This window comes from Pipistrellus kuhlii, unplaced genomic scaffold (genome assembly GCF_014108245.1).
Source record: "Pipistrellus kuhlii isolate mPipKuh1 unplaced genomic scaffold, mPipKuh1.p scaffold_m20_p_19, whole genome shotgun sequence".
Lineage (NCBI taxonomy): Eukaryota > Metazoa > Chordata > Mammalia > Chiroptera > Vespertilionidae > Pipistrellus > Pipistrellus kuhlii.
Window position 1 is genome coordinate 11,078,919 of NW_023425504.1, and position 21,475 is coordinate 11,100,393.

At 34.9% G+C, this 21,475-nt stretch overlaps 1 protein-coding gene across 6 annotated transcripts in view; it reads left to right on the forward strand.

The window, feature by feature from the left end:
• Positions 1 to 21,475, forward strand: part of MBNL3 (muscleblind like splicing regulator 3) — a 126,153-nt gene that overhangs the window by 48,520 nt on the left and 56,158 nt on the right. For 5 of the 6 annotated variants that reach the window (XM_036443293.2, XM_036443287.2, XM_036443289.2 and 2 more), the window contains exon 2: positions 8,441 to 9,293. The exons of the other annotated variant lie outside the window; for it this stretch is intronic. In XM_036443293.2, the coding sequence (XP_036299186.1) occupies positions 9,117 to 9,293 (177 nt within the window). In that variant the 5' untranslated portion in view covers positions 8,441 to 9,116. The remainder of the gene's footprint in view (positions 1 to 8,440; positions 9,294 to 21,475) is intronic. 6 annotated transcript variants of the gene reach the window in all.

Consider the following 21,475-nt stretch of genomic DNA (forward strand, 5'->3'; position numbering starts at 1 on the left):
AATTAGTTAATTCAGGGTGGATGTTCTCCCATTTAGTCACTTTTCTGACCTGGTCCTAAGAGGAGTTGCACAATACTGCTGCTTATTCAGCCACCATTTTTTTTTTTAATCTTCCCTTATCTGCTTTTTGTAAAAGGTGTCTTAAATTTAGTACTCTGGTAAAATTGTGGGAAAATGCAACTAAGCTTAAAAAAAGCTTAATGAAAAAGCCTACATATAAGCAAAATATCATTATTTTTAGAGTGGTTTTGTTTGTTTTTCTGGATAAAAAACTCAGTTTTCCATAGGATTCCTGTGAAATCATGGTTTTCATCTTCAATGCTAAGCACCTCTCATATACCTTAAAGAACGAGTATTAGTAGACCACTAATGATAACATGTGAGGGAAATAGAACCTGAAGCAAATATGAAAACTTGAAAGCTTTGAAACTTTGTTAGCCTGCCAATTCAAGCAGCATGTGGCAGGTGTGTCATACATTCATAGAGCCAAAATAAATGGCCACAAGAAATTCCAAGGTAATAAAAATGTAAGGAAAGTATAAAATGGAAAGAAAGAAAACTTTGTTTTTGTTGTTTATTCAGGAGTTTGATAAATACATTTAAATACCGTATTTTCCGGCGTATAAGGCAAATTTTGAAACGAAAAAAAGCCTGCTCAGATTGGCCAGAGTCAGAGAGGCGGTCTATTAAGAAAAGAACTGGTGTTGCCTCTGAAGTGGGGGGTAGTCTTATACAGCGAATATAGGCCTAAACCTATGTTTTAACTGTAAAATTAGGGGGGTCGTCTTATATGCCGGAAAATACGGTAAATGTTTCTTTATATATTCTTTTATATGACAAATAGTGTCTTCTAGACCAGGCATTGGCAATGTTTGTGCTATGTGCTGGATTGTGGAAAGAAAGCAAAAGAAAGGAGGAGACAAGGAAAATGTAGGAAATGTGTGCAAAAGTAGCTGCTGGTGGTGGCCTGGCAAAAACTCTGGAATAAGCTATAATACTGTTTCTAGTATATTGGTAGATAATATTTATTTCTTTTGTTTTACCAAGACAACTTCCATGAGAAAACTTGTGAATACTCAAAATGATGTCTTCTCCACCTCCATGCTCACTGGGGCTTCATCACATGGATTGTTGAGCAAATTATTTCAAAGATTAATCTACTATCTAAAGTTATAGGCATAAATCATTTTGGAATCCAAATTTTTTTATTCTAAATCCAGGATTAGATCTTATTGCTGTCAAATGAGCATGGATAGGTATTTCTTATGGAAACTGCATGCTCTACAGATCAAGAATCCCAGGTATTAACATTCCCATTTGAAAGCTAAAATTCTGAGAAAAACGCAACTTTACAGGTCTAATAGATTCAAAATGATAGAGGTGGCCAAAGCTCTGCCAGCCTTGAGGGTGCTTATTTGACAAAACTCCTTGCTAGCATGCTACAGCAGAAGGGGTCATGTTGAATTACCATTTAATCTTCAACTTTTCAAAATAAGAATCCTAGAGAATGCTATAGCACTCTAACTTCCATTGAGAAGATAGTGCTAACAAACCTGAGTAAGACATGATTTCTACCCACAGGGAATTTACAATCTAATAATGGAGAAAAGTTAAGGGCTATAATGAAAGAATATGATACATGCCATGAGAGACACAGTATTTGTGACATGCTTAAGAGGGTGGGCTCTGGACTCAGACTGGCTGGGTTTGAACCATGGTTTGATAACTTACCAGCAACATGAAGTTGTGCAAGTTAAAATTACTAACCCTTTCTCCACCTCTGTTTTCCAATATGTTAAATGGCAGCAGTACCACACTCTTCAAAAGGGATCTCTAATTCCAATGTATTCCTTTTGGTGACTAATTTCTATGCAAAAGTGTTTGAGTATTTAAGAGTGTTCTTATGTCACAGTGCTTGATGTACCATACATGGTGATTTAGAGCCTGAGGTTGAAAATAGAGTATCTAGTGTGTGCTTCTAAAACTTCATTGACTCTCATAATCATTTTGCTTTTCTGTGCCTTAGGTTTCTTCTCTATTTATTTTATGTTTAAATTTTCTTTATTGATTAAGGTGTTACATATGTGTCCTTGTTCCCCCATTACTCCCCTATCCCCCCACTCATGCTCTCACTGCCCTGTTGTCTGTGTCCATTGGTTAGGCTTATATGTAAGCAAACAAGTCCTTTGGTTGATCTATCTCCCTTACCCCCACCCTCTCCTACCTTCTCTCTGAGGTTTGATCGATGTCTCTCTATCTCTGGATCTGTTTTTGTTCATCAGTTTATGTTGTTCACTATATTCCAAAAATGAGCGATATCATGTGATATTTATCTTTCTCTGACTGGCTTATTTCACTTAGCATAATACTCTTCAGTTTCATCCATGCTGTTGCAAATATTAAGAACTCTTCCCCCCCCCCCACCCCCACAGTTTTCTGATCCAGTCATCTGCTGATGGGCACTTAAGCTGTTTCCAAATCTTAAAATCTTAGCTATGGTGAATTGTGCTGCTATGAACATAGGGGTGCATATATTTTTTCTAATTGGTGTTTCTAGTTTCATGGGATATATTCCTAGAAGTGGAATCACTGGGTCAAATGGGAATTCCAGTTTTAGGTTTTTTTTTTTTTTTTTTTTTTTTTTTTTTTTTTTTTTTTTTTTTTTTTTTTTTTTTTTTTTTTTTGTGTGTGTGTGTGTGTGTGTGTGTGTGTGTGTGTGTTTAGCTCAGTGGCTGTGCCAGTCTGCATTCCCACCAGCAATGCACGAGGGTTCCTTTTTCTCCGCATCTTCGCCAGTACTTGTCATTTGTTGATTTGTTGATGATAGCCATTCTGAAAGGTGTGGGATGGTATCACATTGTTGTTTTGATTTGCATCTCTAGGATGATTAGTGACTTTGAGCATGTTTTCATATGTCTCTTGGTCTTCTTTCTGTTTTCTTTCAAAAAGTTGCTATTTAGGTCTGTTGCCATTTTTTATTGGATTATTTATCTTCCTTTTATTAAGTTGTATGAGTTCCCTGTAAATGTTGGAGATTAAACCCTTATTGGTGATAACATTGGCAAATATGTTCTCTCACAGTGGTCTTTCTTGTTTTATTGATGGTTTCTTTTCCTGTGAAAAAGCTTTTTATTTTGATGTAGTCCCATTTGTTTATTTTCTCTTTAGTTTCCATTGCCCTAGGAGCAGTATCAGTGAAGAAATTACTTCAGCATATGTCTGAGATTTTTCTGCCTGTGGATTCCTCTAGTATTTTTATAGATTTCCATCTTATGTTTAAGTCCTTTATCCATTTTTAGTTTATTTTTTTGTATGGTGTAAGTTGGTGGTCTAGTTTCATTTTTTGCAAGAATCTGTTCAATTTTCCCAACACCATTTATTGAAGAAACTGTCTTGACTCCATTGTATGTTCATACCTCCTTTGTAGAATATTAATTGAGCATAGTGGCTTGGGTTGATTCTATTTAAATGAGCAAAGGAGTTTTGTGATAGCAGGGACCTTACCAGTCTTGATCAACATCTAGAACAGTGCCTGGCACATCACAGATGATGGATAAATGTTGGTGCAGCACAACTCAGGGATATTATGAAAATGGTGATACAACAGACATGCACATAATTTTGAGAGTCATGAGTACTACAAAAAGTGACTGGCTTTTCTTGTTTAAGATTCTAAAGTGAGATAAGAGATTAGAAATGATCTCTATTTACAGTTCTCTGCTGATGTTTAAACATGAATTTTGGAGTTAGAAAATAATTTTCTCTACTTGTGGTTCTATCATTTAATGCTTTTTAACTTCAGATAAGTAACCTCTACCAGCTTTATTTTCTTCATTGTTATTTTGGGGATATCACTCTTGCTTTTGAGTATTTTTTAGAGCTCTAATGATGAATGGAATGAAACCACTTGTGAATTCCAAATACTATACAAATACAAATGTGCTAAGCAATGGAAACTTTATGCTCTACATTAGAGGACTAAAAAATATAAACAACCAAAATTGTACTCCTATCACTCAAATCTAAGGCAGTGAAGATAAAACTGAATTGTTTGTAAAAGTTGATCTTATTTAAAATATAGGGGAAATGAACATTCTCCCTGTATTTTATACACAGTCAGATAAGCACAGCTGCAGGAGAGAAATTCTTTCCATCATCACAACAGCTCTTTTTAATTGTTGCATCTAGCTTTTTCTATGCCAGCTCCAAAAATAGTTCCAGTCTGAAGGAAGTGTTTTGAGAATTTGGCTAGGGACCCAGAAGAGGTTACAGGCTGAGTTAAAAAACACACATGAAAATTCCTTCTTCAATTACCCCTATTTTACATGAATTGCATGGCCAGAGTCCATCTTCTGAATGCATTATTCATGTAAAAGTTCAAAATTATTTAGTATCTGTTTCTATACTTCATGGACCCTTATATTCAATAGAAAAAAATATTTCTACATACCCTCACTGTTTATATTCTGAGCAGATTACACACACACACACACACACACACACACACACACACACACACACACTGAGTGGCCAGATTATTATGATCTCTGAAAGCATAATAATCTGGCCACTCAGTGTATATCTTATATAATAAAAGGCTAATATGCAAATTGTCCCTTCAACCAGGAGTTCAACCAGCAGGCAGGCCAGCCAACCTCCCATCCATGTCCCCTCCCCCTGGCCAGGCTGGCCGGCCCAAACCAATGCACGAATTCATGCACCTGGGCTCTAAAATATATATACTGAGTGGCCAGATTATTATGTGCTCAGAGATCATAATAATCTGGCCACTCGGGGTGTATGTGTGTGTGTGTGTGTGTGTGTGTGTGTGTGTGTGTGTAAAATTTGGGGGAGGTATTATTCTTTCAAATGTATTTAGGCAGCCTGTGTACAGTAATTTAGCTGTCAAAATTTTCTTTAAATATAAACTCAAAAACTCACAAAATATATACTTTTATAGTACTTTCCATTATATGCTTAGTCAGTTAAAATATGGAACTTAATGAACTTAGTAGCACTAAATAGAATTTGTGTCCAATGAGAATCTAAGAAAGATTGGTGTAGCCAATTTCAACACTCATGAGGCTTTTTCATGTGTCTGTAGACTTTTAAGAAATACAATAACGTCATCCTATCTCATAAAAGAGTAATATGCAATTTGACCATCACTCCAAGACACAAGATGGCCACTCCCATGTGGTCAAAGATGGCTGTACCCATGTGGACACAAGATGACCGCCACAAGATGGCCTTCAGTGGAAGGCAGTTGTGGCCAGTTAGGGGTGACCAGGCCAGCAAAGGAGGGCGGTTAGGGGGTAACAGGATTGTTGGGGAGGGCAGTTCTGGGTGATCAGGCAAGCAGGGAGGGCAGTTAGGGATGACCAGGTTGGCAGAGGAGGGCAGTTGGGGGAAACCAGGACTGCAGTGGAGGGCAGTTGGGGTGGACCAGGCCTGCAGGGGTGGACAGTTAGGGGCAACTAGACTGTCAGGGGAGAGCAGTTATGGGTGATCAGACCAGCAAGGGTGGACAGTTAGGGGCAATTGGGCTGGCAGGGGAGCAGTTAGGCGTTGATCAGGCTGGCAGGGTAGTGGTTAGGAGGTTATCAGGCTGGCAGGCAGAAGCTATTAGGGGCAATCAGGCAAAGGCAAGCGAGTAGTTTGGAGCAAGCAGTCCTGTGTTGTAAGAAGAATGGTAGTTGGACATCCCTCAAGGGGTCCCAGATTAGAGAAGGTGCTGGCTGGGAACTGAGGGACAACCCCCCCTCCCCCCACACACACACACATGAATTTAATGCACTGGGCCTCTAGTTAATATATAATACACATACTATCCAATTCACTCACTTAAAGTACACAAGGTAGTGAATAGGGTTATCATCACTATCTAATTCCAGAATATTTTCATTATCTCCAAAGGAGATAGCATATACATTAAGTAATTTTTCTTCTTTCTCCCCTTAACTAGGCCTTCACAATCAGTACTTTGCTTTTTTACTCTATGGATATTTAATATAAATTGAACCATGCAATATGTTGCCACTGTGACTGGCTTCTTCCATTTAGCATAATGTTTTTTGAGGTCCATTCATGTTGTAGCATCTATCAGCACTTTATTCCTTTTGATGATGTAATAATATTCCATTTTTTTGGATATATCACATTTTGTATATCCATTCATCTGTTGAGAGACACTTGTTTTTTTCTACCTTTTAACTATTGTGAATAGTGCTGCTATGAACATAAGTGTACACATATTTGAGACCTTACTTTCAATTCTTTTGATGTGTGCCTAGGCATAGAAGTGCTAGGTCGTATGGTAACTGACATTTTGAGGAACTGTCAAAATGCCACAGCAGGTACACATTTTTACATTCCCACCAACAATGTATGACAACTCAAATTTCTTCCCCATTTCTGTTTATATTTTTATTTTTACTTTTATTAATTTCTTTATTGATTAAGGTATCACATATTTGTCCTCAACCCCCCATTCCAATCCCCCAGCCCCCCTACTCATGCCCCCACTCCCCTATTGTCCTTGACCACTGGTTAGGCTCATATGTGTGTACATAAGTCCTTTGGTTGATCTCTCCCTTTTATCCCCACCCTCCCTTTGAAGTCCAACAGTCTGACCCATGGCTCCTTATCTCTGGGTCTGTTATAGCCCTCCTAGTGGGTGTAGAGTAGTCTCACACTGTGGTTTTCACTTGCATTTCCCTTATCTGGCTACTTTCATATATATTTTTCTCTAAAGGTCATTTGCCTGACAACCTTAGCCCTCTAGAGCATGATCCTTTATGGAACATATTGTGAAAGATCCCATACACAAATAAGAGCAGTCATAGATCTTCTACATGAAAGCCCTGCACTTTGCTCCCTGAGGCCCCTCATTGACTGAGTAACTCTTATTCAACATGCATGCTTGGCTGTTATGTTTTACGGAAGGGAACTGGAAGGTCCACTATAGCAGATATTATGGCAAGTAAGAGTAGAATTTTAACCACTACAGTGTACACCAAAAACTAACACAAAAAGATAAAATTGAATGTAAGGTGTGATTGCAAAATAAATTTTAAAATAAATAAATACATTTTCAAGTAAAAAAGTAATAGAAGTGACAAATATCCATCTGCCACCGAAGAAGAACTATATTTCCCAGGACATTTGTGATCCTAAGCATTCAACCAGAGGCCAAATTATGTTCAATATTTTCTAAGAAGCCAAAGCTACATATTATACATTTTAGAAAGATTTCCGTAAAGAATGATTCAAGAAACTCACCCTTTGCTTTTGAATAGATAAGTATACATGGATTTTCTAGATACTTAATTTCCCATTGGCACCTGAAAAATTATGTGATATTGAACTTCATCTTAAATGTGGAAAAAACAAATAGAAAATTTGATTCTACGAAATTATAAAGACATTGTTTTAAAAAAGTAAATTAAAAAAATCTAAAGAATTGATTCTACTTTTTTGATAAAGTTAACAATTAGTTGATTTGTCTCATACTCAGTGCTTACTTTTGCTTTAGAAAATCCTTGTTACTTCAGTATGTGTTCATGGCATACTGCCAGTAAATTAACCTTTCGTCTGCCTTATCAGCGGAATTGCTAGAATTTGTTGCTGTTGTCACTGGGTTAAAATGCAAACCTTAAAGCTGCACAATATTGAATGTATGAATGAACAGTGCTTTCTGCCTCACTTATTTGTACATGCAGAAACCTTTTTCTAAGTTGTTCCAATATCCCTTCATGGAGACTAATAACTAATATACCATACACAGAAAAAACCCAGCATCTTTTTAAAGTATTTCTTTATGTGAAACACATGTTACATTTCTAGCCTTTATCCTGCCTCATTTTCAGTGGGTCTATAGCTAGTTATGTCATGACCATTTTATGTGATCATGAACAATTACATATCAAGTACACACAGAGTTACCTCATAGAGCAACATAAATTTTCTTAACAATTCCTGTTTTCTAGATTTTGAGAGCATATAATCGAGCCTTCCATCAGAATGTAGTAAGGCTAGTTAAAAGACAGGTCTGTGGTAGCCTGTAAAAACTTGAGAGGCACAGGTGCATCATAACTGTGTAAGAGTCTCTCATGTCAGGCTCTGGGATTTTCTGTGCAGTAGACCCAAGAATGAATTTCTTACCCCAAACAGATCAAAATTAAGAATTCTTTTTAAAATTGGGTTGTTGCTTAGTCTTGTATTACAACAGTGATTCTAAGTATTTGCTTCCTTTCACTATGCACAATTCTACACTGGGAAATTCACATTTTATTGACAATGGCTAATTGAAGTGTATTGCACTGTCAGTATTTAGATGCTTCCTGTTTTAAATAGGATATAGTTACTTCTTTTCTAAATCTAGAGTTTAAATCAGAAACATTGTATGATATTTGCTAATTTTATTTTGTTTTCCTTGCAGGTTTCTGAGGTGTCTTTTCTGAAAGCTCTTCCGCTTTGATTCCACTTTAGAGCTGTCTCTTTATAAACTCCTCTCCTTACCACCACCACCACCACTCAGAACCTAGTGTGCTAATTCTTTTTATTTCTTTGATTCTCAGTTTTTCATAGTCAATTTCCCTCATCCTGATTTTGCAGCATTTTTTTTTTACAATTGTAACATCCTTACCAATCTTAGTCATTAAAGCCAAAAAATAGGGAGAAAAGCTTTTCTCCCCCTGAACTGAGACCATTTCACAAATTGAAGGACAGCCAACAGCATATGCTTTTTGCCAAAATAATTGAAAACATCAACTGAAGACCACATAATTCTTTTGAAAGTCCACCAGTTATTTGAAGTAACTTTGGCAGAAGAACAAAATAAAACACTCAATATTTTAACCTTTATGGTTGCCTTCTTAGAAGTTGGTTTCTAATTTGGTTTTTAGTTATTCTGATACAATTTTTGTTGTATGATTGGCTTTTTGTTTGACTGGACCTAATTTTACGGAAATGAAAACCTAAGTGCTAATGAAGAAAGATTTCACCAAAGCAAACTGTGATCTCTTTACATTTAGCTTGAATTCATTTTTAATCTTTTAACAACAGCGGTAATGCTGTGGTAGAGAGGGTGCACTTTATTTTATTTTTGCTTTGATATGACCGCTGTTGATGTTGCTCTGATTCGTGATACCATGTGGCTGACTTTAGAAGTCTGTAGAGAATTTCAGAGAGGAACCTGTTCTCGTGCTGATGTAGACTGCAAGTTTGCCCATCCACCAAGAGATTGCCATGTGGAAAATGGCCGTGTGGTGGCTTGTTTTGATTCTTTAAAGGTGAGTCTCATCTAAATGCGCATAATGTTTAAATTCAATCTGTTTATTTCTATTTTTGAAAGGTGATGTGCTTTGAAATTGATCAAGTTAATAATAGCATGAAAGTGGTTACATTCTTCTTTTGTTTGTTTTTTTAAGACAGGATGTAGACCTTGTGTTTGTACAACTAAGCCAGACTAAAGTTCACCCCATCAAAGGCACTGATAAAGAGAGATAGGTTTAAAGAAAAAAATTTAAGAATTTTTGTAGGAATGAGAAATTTCAGCCTTGCCGTAATTCTTTGTGTACAATTTAGGTTTTGAGTACAAGGATCATAATCCTCATATAATTTAGAGAAGTCCTCTACTGAATTATGTTATCAAAATACACTTGTCAAGGACCAGCCAGCTTTCAGAAAGAATAAGCTGAAAATATTACTAGCCAGAAAAAAAAATGATGACATCTTAATATTTCTTAGTCAAAGTATATTTTGAATGTTTAACATATTGTTGTAAAGCTAAATTCACTTGTTTTATCTTCCTGAACTGCTATTTGACCAATCTCAGTTTTGTCAGTACAATTTGTAAGAAAAGTCCTATCGCCAAGGCCAACAAACCCAAATAATATGTAGAATAAACAAAATATGAAAGCAAAGGAAATAGTATGTAATAATAAAACATATACAATTGCAGAACAAATGTATTGATTTTCATGTTTTACTCAGTTATCCTTAAATTAAGGATAAAGATGTATAAATTAAAGCTTAGCAAGAAAAAAGCTTAAAATTTTTGTATGTCTTTTGACCAAGCATTTCTAAATATAAAATTGTATTCCAAGGAGAAAAAGCATAGAAGTAAAAAAGGAATAGATTCCTGGTTTAATGAGTAAGATTTGCTAGGATACATTAAATATTTTTTTCAAAATGTGTTAAAATGAATTAACCTTAGCAAAAACTTTCCAATGTCTTGATATTATTTTATACTTGTCATGACCAATTTTACCGCATTACCATTTTTATTTATGCATTCACCAATAGAGATGTATTCTTTCATGTGCTCTTTTCTTCAAAAAACATTTGTCAAGTGATATTACTTGAGTAGTTACTTTTACTTATTTTGTAGTTACTAGTTTTTGTTACAAAACATTCCAGTTAAAGAATGAAGCCTTGTTATCATAGATAGAATGGTAATCTCTACCATTAAGAATGTCTGGATTACTCTTATTTGCAGTAATTATTATGACTAAAGGCTTATTCTATTTTCTTTATTTCAGTTTCATTCAAGTTTCCATCTACAGTTATTTTATATATTATTTAAATCTGCTGCAGAACTGGGCAGTGCCATGTAATGGAAGAGCATTGGGTTAGTTGAGGGGAGGGGGTGCTGCGGGGAGGGATATGTCTTTCATCCAGGCCATAAAAAAGATCTTTCACTGCACTAGGAACTTCACATATTTATTTTCAGGAGCTCTGGGTTGCAGTCCCAGCCCCACTATTGACCTCGGCTACTTGAGTTCTGACACAACTTGGGTTCTGACACAACTTGAGTTCTTTCATCTCTAACAGATGTATCTTCTTCTCTACTTATCCTTCATGATATTTGTGGAGATTCCAATAGATAAGATAAATAAAAAATCATCTATTATTATAAAAGTGAATTAAGTGAAAGGTTTTTTTTCTTTTCTTTTCTTTTTTTACTATTAGGAATCTTCAAAAACAGTTCTATTAAGTCAGTGTTTATTATTTAAAAAGATATACCGGTACACGTTTCAAATCTATATGCCCAAATCTAGTTGCCTGAGTGTCATGTTAGTTCTTCAAACTAAGTATCACTGTTTTTATGGTTTACTCTTTGACATAGAGTTCCTTTCAGGTTTTGTAATGTCTATATTCCCAGGCATCTGGTGAAAGGAGACATGTGATGTTCCTAATCATTGTTACAGTTCAAACCAGTTCTTCCACTTAACGGCAATAAAGTGCCACAAAGGAAACATTTTGAGGAAAAGTAATATAGAAAGTGATTGTTAACAAAATGCATACTGTACTATCACTTCAAAGCTTGGAAAATACTTAATTCAGAAACTACATAGATAATAGCCAATAAGTATTAATAAACCTCTTATTTAAAATATACTATCTATTCACTGCATTCAGAGTTTAAAATATAATTTTGCATTATGTTAATACCTGACGACCAGTTACATAGGATATAATTTGCATTATTATTACATTATAAAATTTTAATGAAATCCTTAATGTTTCAAATATACAATACCTTTCAAAAAGTTGCTATTTAGATAGCACATTTGTCACAGTTCCATGTCTGCACAAAAGCTTTGCAATTCTCTTCTTTTATATTATCCTTATTCTAGACATGCTTGAAATGTATGCTAAGTTGAGGGTAATTGATCTATGTGGATTGTACTGTTATCATATCTATAATACACAAATTACACACCTCAATGGTTATTGCAATATTTTCTACCCTCCTCTTGAGTTTGTATAATTAAAGCACCTTCAAAATGCACCTGTTTCTTCTTTTATGACTGGTTAAATAATTGAAGCAATCATTTGATGAGTTTTGGCTGATGCTTTTGTTGCTTTTTGTTTTTATTTTTTATTTTTATAAGGACTCCTTTAACAGTAGGTACTCTACCAGATGATGATGGTTCTTTGCCTTCATAATAGGCAAAATAAATATGTCCTATACTGACTTCATAATGAGAGAATATTGTGAATATAAGGAGGGCAAACTTGATGGCTAATTGTGCATTGCGCTGAAGTGCTCCGCCCATCACTTTGTGAATGTTGAGTGTTCAATGATAAAGGTTTCACTATCTTTAGATAGAGCCCTAGAGAGTGTAGCCCATAGATTATTTTCCAGCTACATAAAAGAGTATTGTGTTACGTTGATATGCAGCTGTTTTTTACTCAATTGCCTAGTCTGCTTGACACAATTTATTTAAAAAAATTCACTCCCAAGTATTGCTTAACTCATTATGCACCAAATTCTTGATATTACAGTTTACCATTGAGTTGGTTTGGTATTTTTAGTGAATGTCCCTGGCAGTTAACAAAGCATCATCATTAAAAATTCCAACATAAAATCTGTGAGATTATTTTAATAGTCAAGAATGTTATCTTCATGTATTTCTGCTTCAACAATGTCATATATTGAGCCTTTCCTTTCATACCTGAAGCAGTGTGATATCAGCCATCTGTTATCCAGAAAGAATATAAATACTATCATTATTTCATTATGACATATCAATACCCATCACATCTGCCCAATACATTCACCACTTTGGGTAGTTTTGTAACAAAAGTTATCGGGAAAGGTCTTACCATCTGGCATAGTCAAAAAACAGTCATGTTAACCCATATATATTCCTAAAGTATTTGGACTGGGTAAGGATCACCCATAAAACAGTCCCACACTATCTTTAAACATCTCATATGATCACAAGCATAATATTTTCACAAGTGAAACCTGTTTTATATGCCTAAGAATGTGAATCTATCCTTGTAGGTCAAATTGTCCTATTGTTACCAGTATATTTTGCGCTTAGTATCACTAGTCACAACAGTTTTCACTAGTTTAAAATTTGATCATCTTTTGACTGAATATTTACCTCATCCCAGTTTGCTAAGGGAAAATTTACAAAGAGCAGAAGACTCTTAGCAACATAATCCCAAGGGTTGCTGGGTTATGCAAGATTTAGTACCATTTTTGATCTCCATCAGAGGTGTGTGCTGCACTATAAAGACATAAAGGCAGCACCTGTCATCCTTAGACTCAAGAAAAATAACATTTTACTTAAGGATCTCTGTCTTTTATGATACTAACCTTAAAAAGGAACTGGTAAAGGTCAATGCTATTTTGGACATTTCAAACAGCACTCGAAAGACTTATGGACAGAGACAACTTTTGTTGCTTTCAGTTTTACATTCCACATATGAGTGAAATCATATGGTTCTTAACTTTTTCTGACTGATTTATTTAGCTTAGCATGACATTCTCAAGATCTATCCATGTTTTCACAACCGGCAGTGTTGCATCTTTTCTATAGCTGAGTAATATTCCATTGTTTATACGTACCACGTCTTCTTTATCCAATCATTGACTGGCCACTGTGAATAATGCCATTTACAATGAACACAGGTGTGCATATATTAATGAATAAATGTTTTCAAATTTTGGGGTAGATACCCTGAAGAACAGTTGTTTGGTCAGATGATAACACTATTCTTAATAGTTTTAGGAATCTCCGTATTGTTTTCCATTGTGGCTGTATCAGTTTCCATTCCCATCAGCAGAGAATGAGGGTTCCCTTTTTACCACAAACTCTCTAACACTTATTACTTGTCTTGTTGATAATAGCCATTTGAACAAGGATCCGGTGGCATCTCATTGAAATATTTTTTTACAGATGTCGTATTTTTCCCCCATTGACCCTGCTCCAGCCCTCACCAGGTCTTCGCTGCACTATTGTCTGTGTCCATGGGTTATGCACACATGCATATAAGTTCTTTGGTTAATCTCTTCCCATCTCTCCTTCCCTCTGAGACTGGTCAGTATGTTGCATGCTTACATGTCTTTGGATTTATTTTGCTTGTCAGTTTCTTTTGCTCATTAGATTCCACATATAAGTGAAATCATGTGCTACTTGTCTGACTAGTTTATTTCACTTAGCATAACACTTTTTCAGGTGCCTCCATGCTCTCTCAAAGGTAAGAGATACTTTTTTACAACATGGTTCTCCATTGTGTAAATGTACCACGGCTTTTTAAGCCACTCATCTAATTGTAGTTTGGATTTGCGTGTCCCTAATACCTAGTCAAGCTGAGTATCTTTTCATATATCTGTTGGTCATTTGTATGTCTTTTTCAGAGAATTTTCTGTTCATATCTTCTCCCCATTTTTTTTTATTTGAATTGTTTGTTTGGTGTTGAATTGTATGAGTTCTTTATATATTTTGGATATTGATCTCTTGTAGGAGATATTTGATGAGAAAAATTTTAAAAAAAACCACCTTTTTTAGAAAACTGCGATATAGAGACAAATTTATTTTTAAAAATATATATACTTCCATTACCCAATCGAAGTCTTCATATATTTTCTTTCAAATTTTCTTTTTAAAAATACATCTTTACTGATTTCAGAGAGGAAGGGAAAGGGAGAGAGAGAGATAGAAATATCAATGATGAGAGAGAATCATTGATTGACTACCTCTTGTATGATCAGGGATCAAGTCCACAGTCCAGGCATATACCCTGACCAGGAATTGAACCATGACCTCCTGGTTCATAGGTCAACACTAAACCCTGAGCCACCAGGGCCAGGCCAAAATTTCTTTCAGTGACAACTGTGTCTTTAAAATAAGATTAATTTGCTTCATGGACTCCCAAAGGATTTTCAACTTGCGAAGGAATAATGTTTTAGAAATATGCTTAATTTAAAATATACCATTCTTTAAAAAATATGTAGCCATCAGAAGTTATGTTTATGATAACTATGTCAGAATAATAATAAACTTTTCCTTCTATTGACTGCCTACTATATACCAGAAACTTTTCACATGCTGACTCTAATCTTTACAACACCCTGTGTAAACTTTACCTTTGGATGGGCCAGGTTTCATCAGCTGTGTGGTCTTGGATAAGTAACCAAACTTTTTGTCCCCAAGTTTCCTCCTTTGTGAAAATATAGAACCTATTTACACCTAACTCTGTAGGTGCATTCAAATGAGATGATCCAAGTAAGGTGCTCAGAACAGATCTTGATTCATCATAAGCACTCAAGCAATATCTTTCAAAAAATAAATTCTGGATGTCCTGAAAATTTAAACATGAAGAACAAAATTAAATCATGACAGTACTATGATAATGTGTAGGTGGACACATAATCATGTGTGGGGAAGATCTTCTAAGCATTCTATCAAAGGTAGAACCAATAAAGGCAAAGGATTATTAAAATGGACCACACAATAAAAATAATTTCTGAATGGCATAAAACACTACAGTTAGAAGATAAGCAATAATTTGGAAAAAAATTGTGACACACATGACAGATTATTTTAATATACAATGAATTTTATGAATAAAAAACACAAACATTAAAGAATATTTTCTTGCTCAGCTGGTATGGCTCAATGGTTGAACGCTGACCTATGAACCAGCAGGTCACAGTTTGATTCCCTGTCAAGGCACATGCCTAGGTTGCAGGCTCAGTTCCCGGTAGGGGGCATGCAGAAGGCAGCCAATCAATAGTTACCTCTCCTCATTGATGTTTCTATTGCTCTCTTTCCTTTCCTCTCTGACATCAATAAAAATGTTTTAAAAATATTTTCTTAGTAAAATAGGCAAAAAACATAAACAGCAGAGCAACAGTTTGATGTGATCAATTTATCTTCTTCAACACCTTGAGGACATTTTATGAGCCCTATTGACACAGCTACTCTGAGGCAGCCACTGTTTCATCTGTCCCTGTTATAATAAGCATGCTCCTCCTCCCTTCTAACCTCCAGTCCAGAGGACCTTCACTTTCTACTGTAGTCCTTTCTGCATTGTTTGTATATTCTTTTACAAATCCATTACTTATTATTATTAATATTAGAGAAAGAGAGAGAGAGAGAGAGAAAGAGAGAGAGAGAGAGAGAGAGAGAGAGAGAGAGAGAGAGAGAGAGAGCGCTTTATTAGACAAGGCTAGCCTCTAAGGAAAATGAAAATCATCTCTGTTAAATAAATTTTATGATATTAAATATAATGTTTGCATACTCAAGTCTTAAAGGTAAGAATTTAGTTGAGCATTTCCTCTACAGCCTGGAGCTGAGAATAGGGAATCTTATTGCAAACCAAATACCTTCCTTCTCCCTCTCCACTCAGTGTCTATATCTATATCTGATTCATTCATTCATTCATTCATTCATTCACTGGATAGGTACATATTGAGTGCCTATTGTGTGCCAGGCATTGTGCTAGTCATGGTATCTAGCAATGAACTAGAAACAGTCCCTGACACCATGGAACAGTCTAACTGGGGGATGGTCAGGCAAAAAAGAAATAACTGTTGAGGTTAATGACATATTATTAGGTGTGAAGGAAAATGAAGCAAGGAAAGAACACAGAGAGCAGCAGCTGCTGTTCTTTCAAATAAAATACTCAGGAAGGCCTCTCTAATGAGGTGATGTTTGAGGAGATGCATAAAGGAAGTGAGGGAGTGAGCTATGAAGATTTCTGAGAACATTCCAGGCAAAGAGAACAGCAACAGCAATAGCCCTGAAGCAAGAATAAACCTGGTGTGTTTGAGGAAATTCAAGATTACTGGGGTGGGAGGAGCAAAGGGATGAAGGGGGAGAGCTGTAGGGGATGAGGTCAGAGAGATCTTGGGTTTAAGGAGATCAGGGAGGAGTGTGTTTATCATGGTAAAACTCAGGGCAGTTAGCCTGTCCTGTGATGAGCTTCTTGGGACTCTCCTGATGTGTATCTTTTTCCTGCTGTTTTTTCTCCTTATCTTTTGCTCTTCATAAATCTTAGCCATTAGTTTAATCTTCTCTGAGTCTTGTGAGTTTTCTGGCAAAGTGCCAACCAAGTTTTTTTCATACATTATTCTTTATACATTATTTACTTGATGATTTTTAAAAATCTTTTTTCCCCTTTTTATTAAGAAGTTGTTTCTTTTTATTTTTTAAAATGTAATTTTTAATTGAAAAATAGTTTAATAATTAAAATTTAAAAACAACTGGTTATTAATTGATGAATATATAAATAAAGTATGGATTTATACAAAATAATATTACTTATTTTAAAAAGGAACAAAGTATGAATATATGGATGAACTATGAAAACATTATGCTAAGTGAAAAAAGCCAGCTCAGAAAGACCACATGTGTGATTTCATCTATGTTAAATATCTAGAATCAACAACTCCATAGAGACAGAAAGAAGATTAGTGGCTGCCAGGGGCATTGGTGGTAGAGGTGAGGGGCAGTGGAAAGTGATTGCTAATGAGTAAAAGGTTTCATTTGGGGGGTAAAAAATATTCTGGAATTAGATAGTGGTAATGGTTGTACAATTTGATGAATGTACTAAAAATCAGTGATCTGTACACTTTAAAAGGTGAACTTTATGGTATATGAATAATATCTCAAGAAAATGTTTTTAAAAATAAGCATGATAAACTGTCAGAGAGGAGGGATTTTGGGGTCTGGATAAAAAAGGTGAAGGTATTAAGCAAAAAAACCCACAAATCATAGACACAGACAACAGTGTGGTGAGTACAAGAGGGGAAAAGGGTAGGGGCAAGTAGAGGAAGGTAAAGGGGGGATAAATGGTGATGGAAAGTGATTTGAATTTGGATGGTGAACACACAATACAGTATACAGATTATATATGACAGAATTGTACAGCTGAAACCTATATAATTTAATTAAGCAATATCACTCCAATACATTCAATAAAAATATTCAAACTTAACTATAAAATGACATGCAGTGAGGTCTCCCTCTCATCTCATTTTTTCAGCTAATTTGTTGATTTCCCAACCAATATATTTAGTCCTACAGATATTTTATGTATATATATGCAAATATATACATACCTACCATTATTAATTTTTTACACAAATAGTAGCATACTGTTCTTCTCCTTGCATCTTTTAGTTAAAAATGTTACAAGTAAAAGGATGAGGAAAGATAATACCATGATGGCATTGGTCAAAAGAAGCCTTGGGATGCTATATTTATATTAAAGATAAACAAAATTGCACACTGATATTGGGCTCTAGTTAGTAACTCTGTTACTCACAGGCAATGTAAATATTCTATGTAGATGTTAGGGTTCAGCAAATAAGTGACTAGATGATAGATAAAGGTAGCAAAGTTTCTTATCATCAGAAAAAATAATTTAAAAAGGAAAAAGGAAGGCTAGAATGAATCAAGATCATGAAAGATAAAGAAAGACTGAGAAACTGTCACACATTGGAGGAAACATAGCAAGTAAATACAATGTGAAATCCTGCAATAGAAAGGATATTAGGGGGAAATTGGTGAAATTCAAATAAGGTTTTTATTTTAGTTAACAATATTGTAATAGAGTTAATTTCCTGGTTTTGATAACGGTGCTATGTATGGTATGTAAGTTGTTGACATTACAGGAACCTGAGTGGAGGGCATGCAGGGACTCTCTATAGTTTCACAATCTTTTGTAAAATTATTTAAAAATAAAATGTTTTTAAAAGTTAGCTTTTTTGGTCTTACACATGTATCTCCTGTCTTAATGCTCAGAAATAGTGCAGTGTTGTGTCTTTTCTTTTTTTTTTTCTCTTCTTTTTTGAAAACTTTGGAGATGGTAAGGAGAAAACTTTCAAACTCATAAAATGACTAATCCTGCAACTGACCCCATCTAACTGGATGAGTCAGATGATTACATTGTTAAGAAAGCAATCATATCCATAACATCATTTCACAAACCTAGCTAGTCAAGAATTTTGACTTTAGAAGGAAGACCTTTCAGTTCAAATGATTGCCATGTAAGAAACGGGAGATAGTAAGGAAGAGGCACTTGCTGCAAGTCACGTAAGCAGTTATCACAAGAGCCTGAGGATGCCTGTGTTCTTTTAGTCATGTTAGTGTGGGTTTCCCCCGCCCCCTGTGAAGAAGGAAATGGTGTAAACAGCAACAGGGCTATTGTTTTATTAAATAAAAAGTGTCTGGCTTTTACACTGCCTGTGAAGTTTTGCTGCTTTCCTTCACATTTTGTACTTCAAAAAGGGTAAAAGCCAACTTTCTCTTTCCTAATCCCTTCTTCGCTTATTCTCTCATGACAGTGTAGTTAGATGGACAATTTAATGTTTCATATTTAGAATTTTGACAATCGTTTGTGCTATTAACTTTGACAAGGAAGAAAAGAGGCAAGGTACTCTTTATTTTTATTCAAAATTATCTAAATGAATGATACTAAGCTTTGTCTGATTGCTGAGAGTCAGGACTCTGAGCTATCTCTACTCCCTTGTCCATTCTTCTTCCTAAACCCTGCTTTGTTGAGTTAGTTAGCCAGAATTGGGGATTCTAACGGGCTGTGGCTCATATACATCTTCATTGCATGAAAGTCTTTGATGTCTGATTTTGTTATATACTCATTAGACTAATGCCATGGTCAGCTCGAGGGGTACCTGTTACAGGTCAGCTGAAAATATTGTAGTAGCAGCATCCTATTATGGGTCAAATATTGTTGTTTTGTGGGAACATAGCTCAAAATATTTTCTCTCCTCCTCCTCCAAGCCAAATTTGCTATTGGCTATCTGGTGAGAAAGGACCGGTGATATGGTCAGTATTAAGATTGATGCTTTGTTATAGGAACCCCATTTAGTATGAGATATCTGAATATCTCAAGTTTGAGAACTGTCTACTATTTGTCAACTCTTTTGCTTCAAAGAAACTCTTACATGTTAGGGAAATATAAGTGATTCTACTTGATCATTAAATAAATTATCTTCATGTTGCATAGCTTTATGAAATAATTATATATATTTATATATATTGTCTTTTTCTTTAGTTTAAGTTTTTGTGAAATGTGGATAAGGTACTTCTGTGCGTATGGAAACGGCAATTAGTTCTTCTAGGGATGTCAATTTATTTATAGAACATCATTTACTTACTGTTCTTTTTGCTCTTACAGATGAGGTTTCTGCTTATAACATCCCAGAGGTTACCCTGTTTTCCTCTATCTGTCTGCTGCTTGATTAGTGACCTATAGGGTTATATATTCCAGGGGAAATTAGTTGTATGTTATTTCCTCATTATCTCTAAACAATCTATTCATTTTATTTTTAATTTAAATTCTTTATTGTTGAAAATATTACATATGTCTTCTTTCCCCCCACTGTCCTTTCCCCAGTTGCTCCCCCCCCCCAGCACATCAGTCTTTGGTTTCTTAAATTTGTTTTATTGTTGCTGCTGCTGTTTAACCCAAATTTGCAATCCTGCTTGGGTTTTCAATGCTTTCCCATGTTTCTTGATATTGTTTTCTTAAAAGCAAGTAAATGATTCCATTTGTTCTTTAACCTTTTATTTTCTAAATAATCTTCACTATTTGGATTTAACCATGTTGTTTCTAGAGTTTATCTTTTCAATGTCTTTTCGTGACGAATGTGCATAATATTGCCTAGTGTCATGTCTTATCTGTTATTTAGTGAAGTAGATATGTCTATAGGATGCATCGGGTCATAGGTATTTAAGTGTATGCTTTAAATTGGATTTATTTTTCTTTTACTACTGGGGATATATTTTTCTATTGAAACTGAAATTTTTATTTACCCACTGGGAATTTGTAGAAAAGAAATTAGCCTTTTATTCTTATCCATGTTCTTGTAGGTAGACATTGGATAGTAAAGACAGTTTCTACATTCTAAAAACCATCCATTTCTTTGAAAATATGGAGTCCACAGTGATATAACTGTTAAATATGGCAAATTCCCTAACCTAAGACATAGGCAATGTGTCAGCCATGATTTACTAGCTAACTGTATTTGCAGTAAATTTTAATGCCTTTCCTTAGCATGCAGAAATGCAAACAAATATTTTTTTTAATCTACGACTTTAAGCCCTTCACCAATCTTTTATGTGTCTAGGTATTATGAGTAGGCTGCATTGTAGTATCAAACATCTCTTACTCATTTTCTAATACTTTTGGAGGCTATATGTTTTTAAAGTGACATATTTTTATGACCACAATGCCTTAAAATTTTTGGTTCATTTTATTTTGGAAAGAGAGTAATACCAAATATTCTCTTTTTGAAGCTGTTTGTATCTTCAAGAGCTCTGTGTTCTTATGCTAAATATTTGATGAACACCTATCCCAGAAGTTGTTTTTCTCTTGTTAATGTTTATGCTTATCACATGTTCCATTAAATGAACTCACAAATTTTCCAGCTCTTATAAAAACATAATCTCTAGTATTTTTGCAATTTCCTGGTTATTTCCCTTTTTATTAGTCAGGAAAGCATTTTATATAGAAACAATTTCATTCTTACCTTAAAAACAAGTGAAAATTTTGTTTTTATTTTGCTAGTACCCACTGGAGAAAGGATTTATTTTCCAAACTTTATTGAAATATAATTGACATGTAATGTTGTATATGTTTAGGATGTACAATGTGATAATTTTATACAAGTATATATTTTTAAATATTACCACAATTAGGTTAG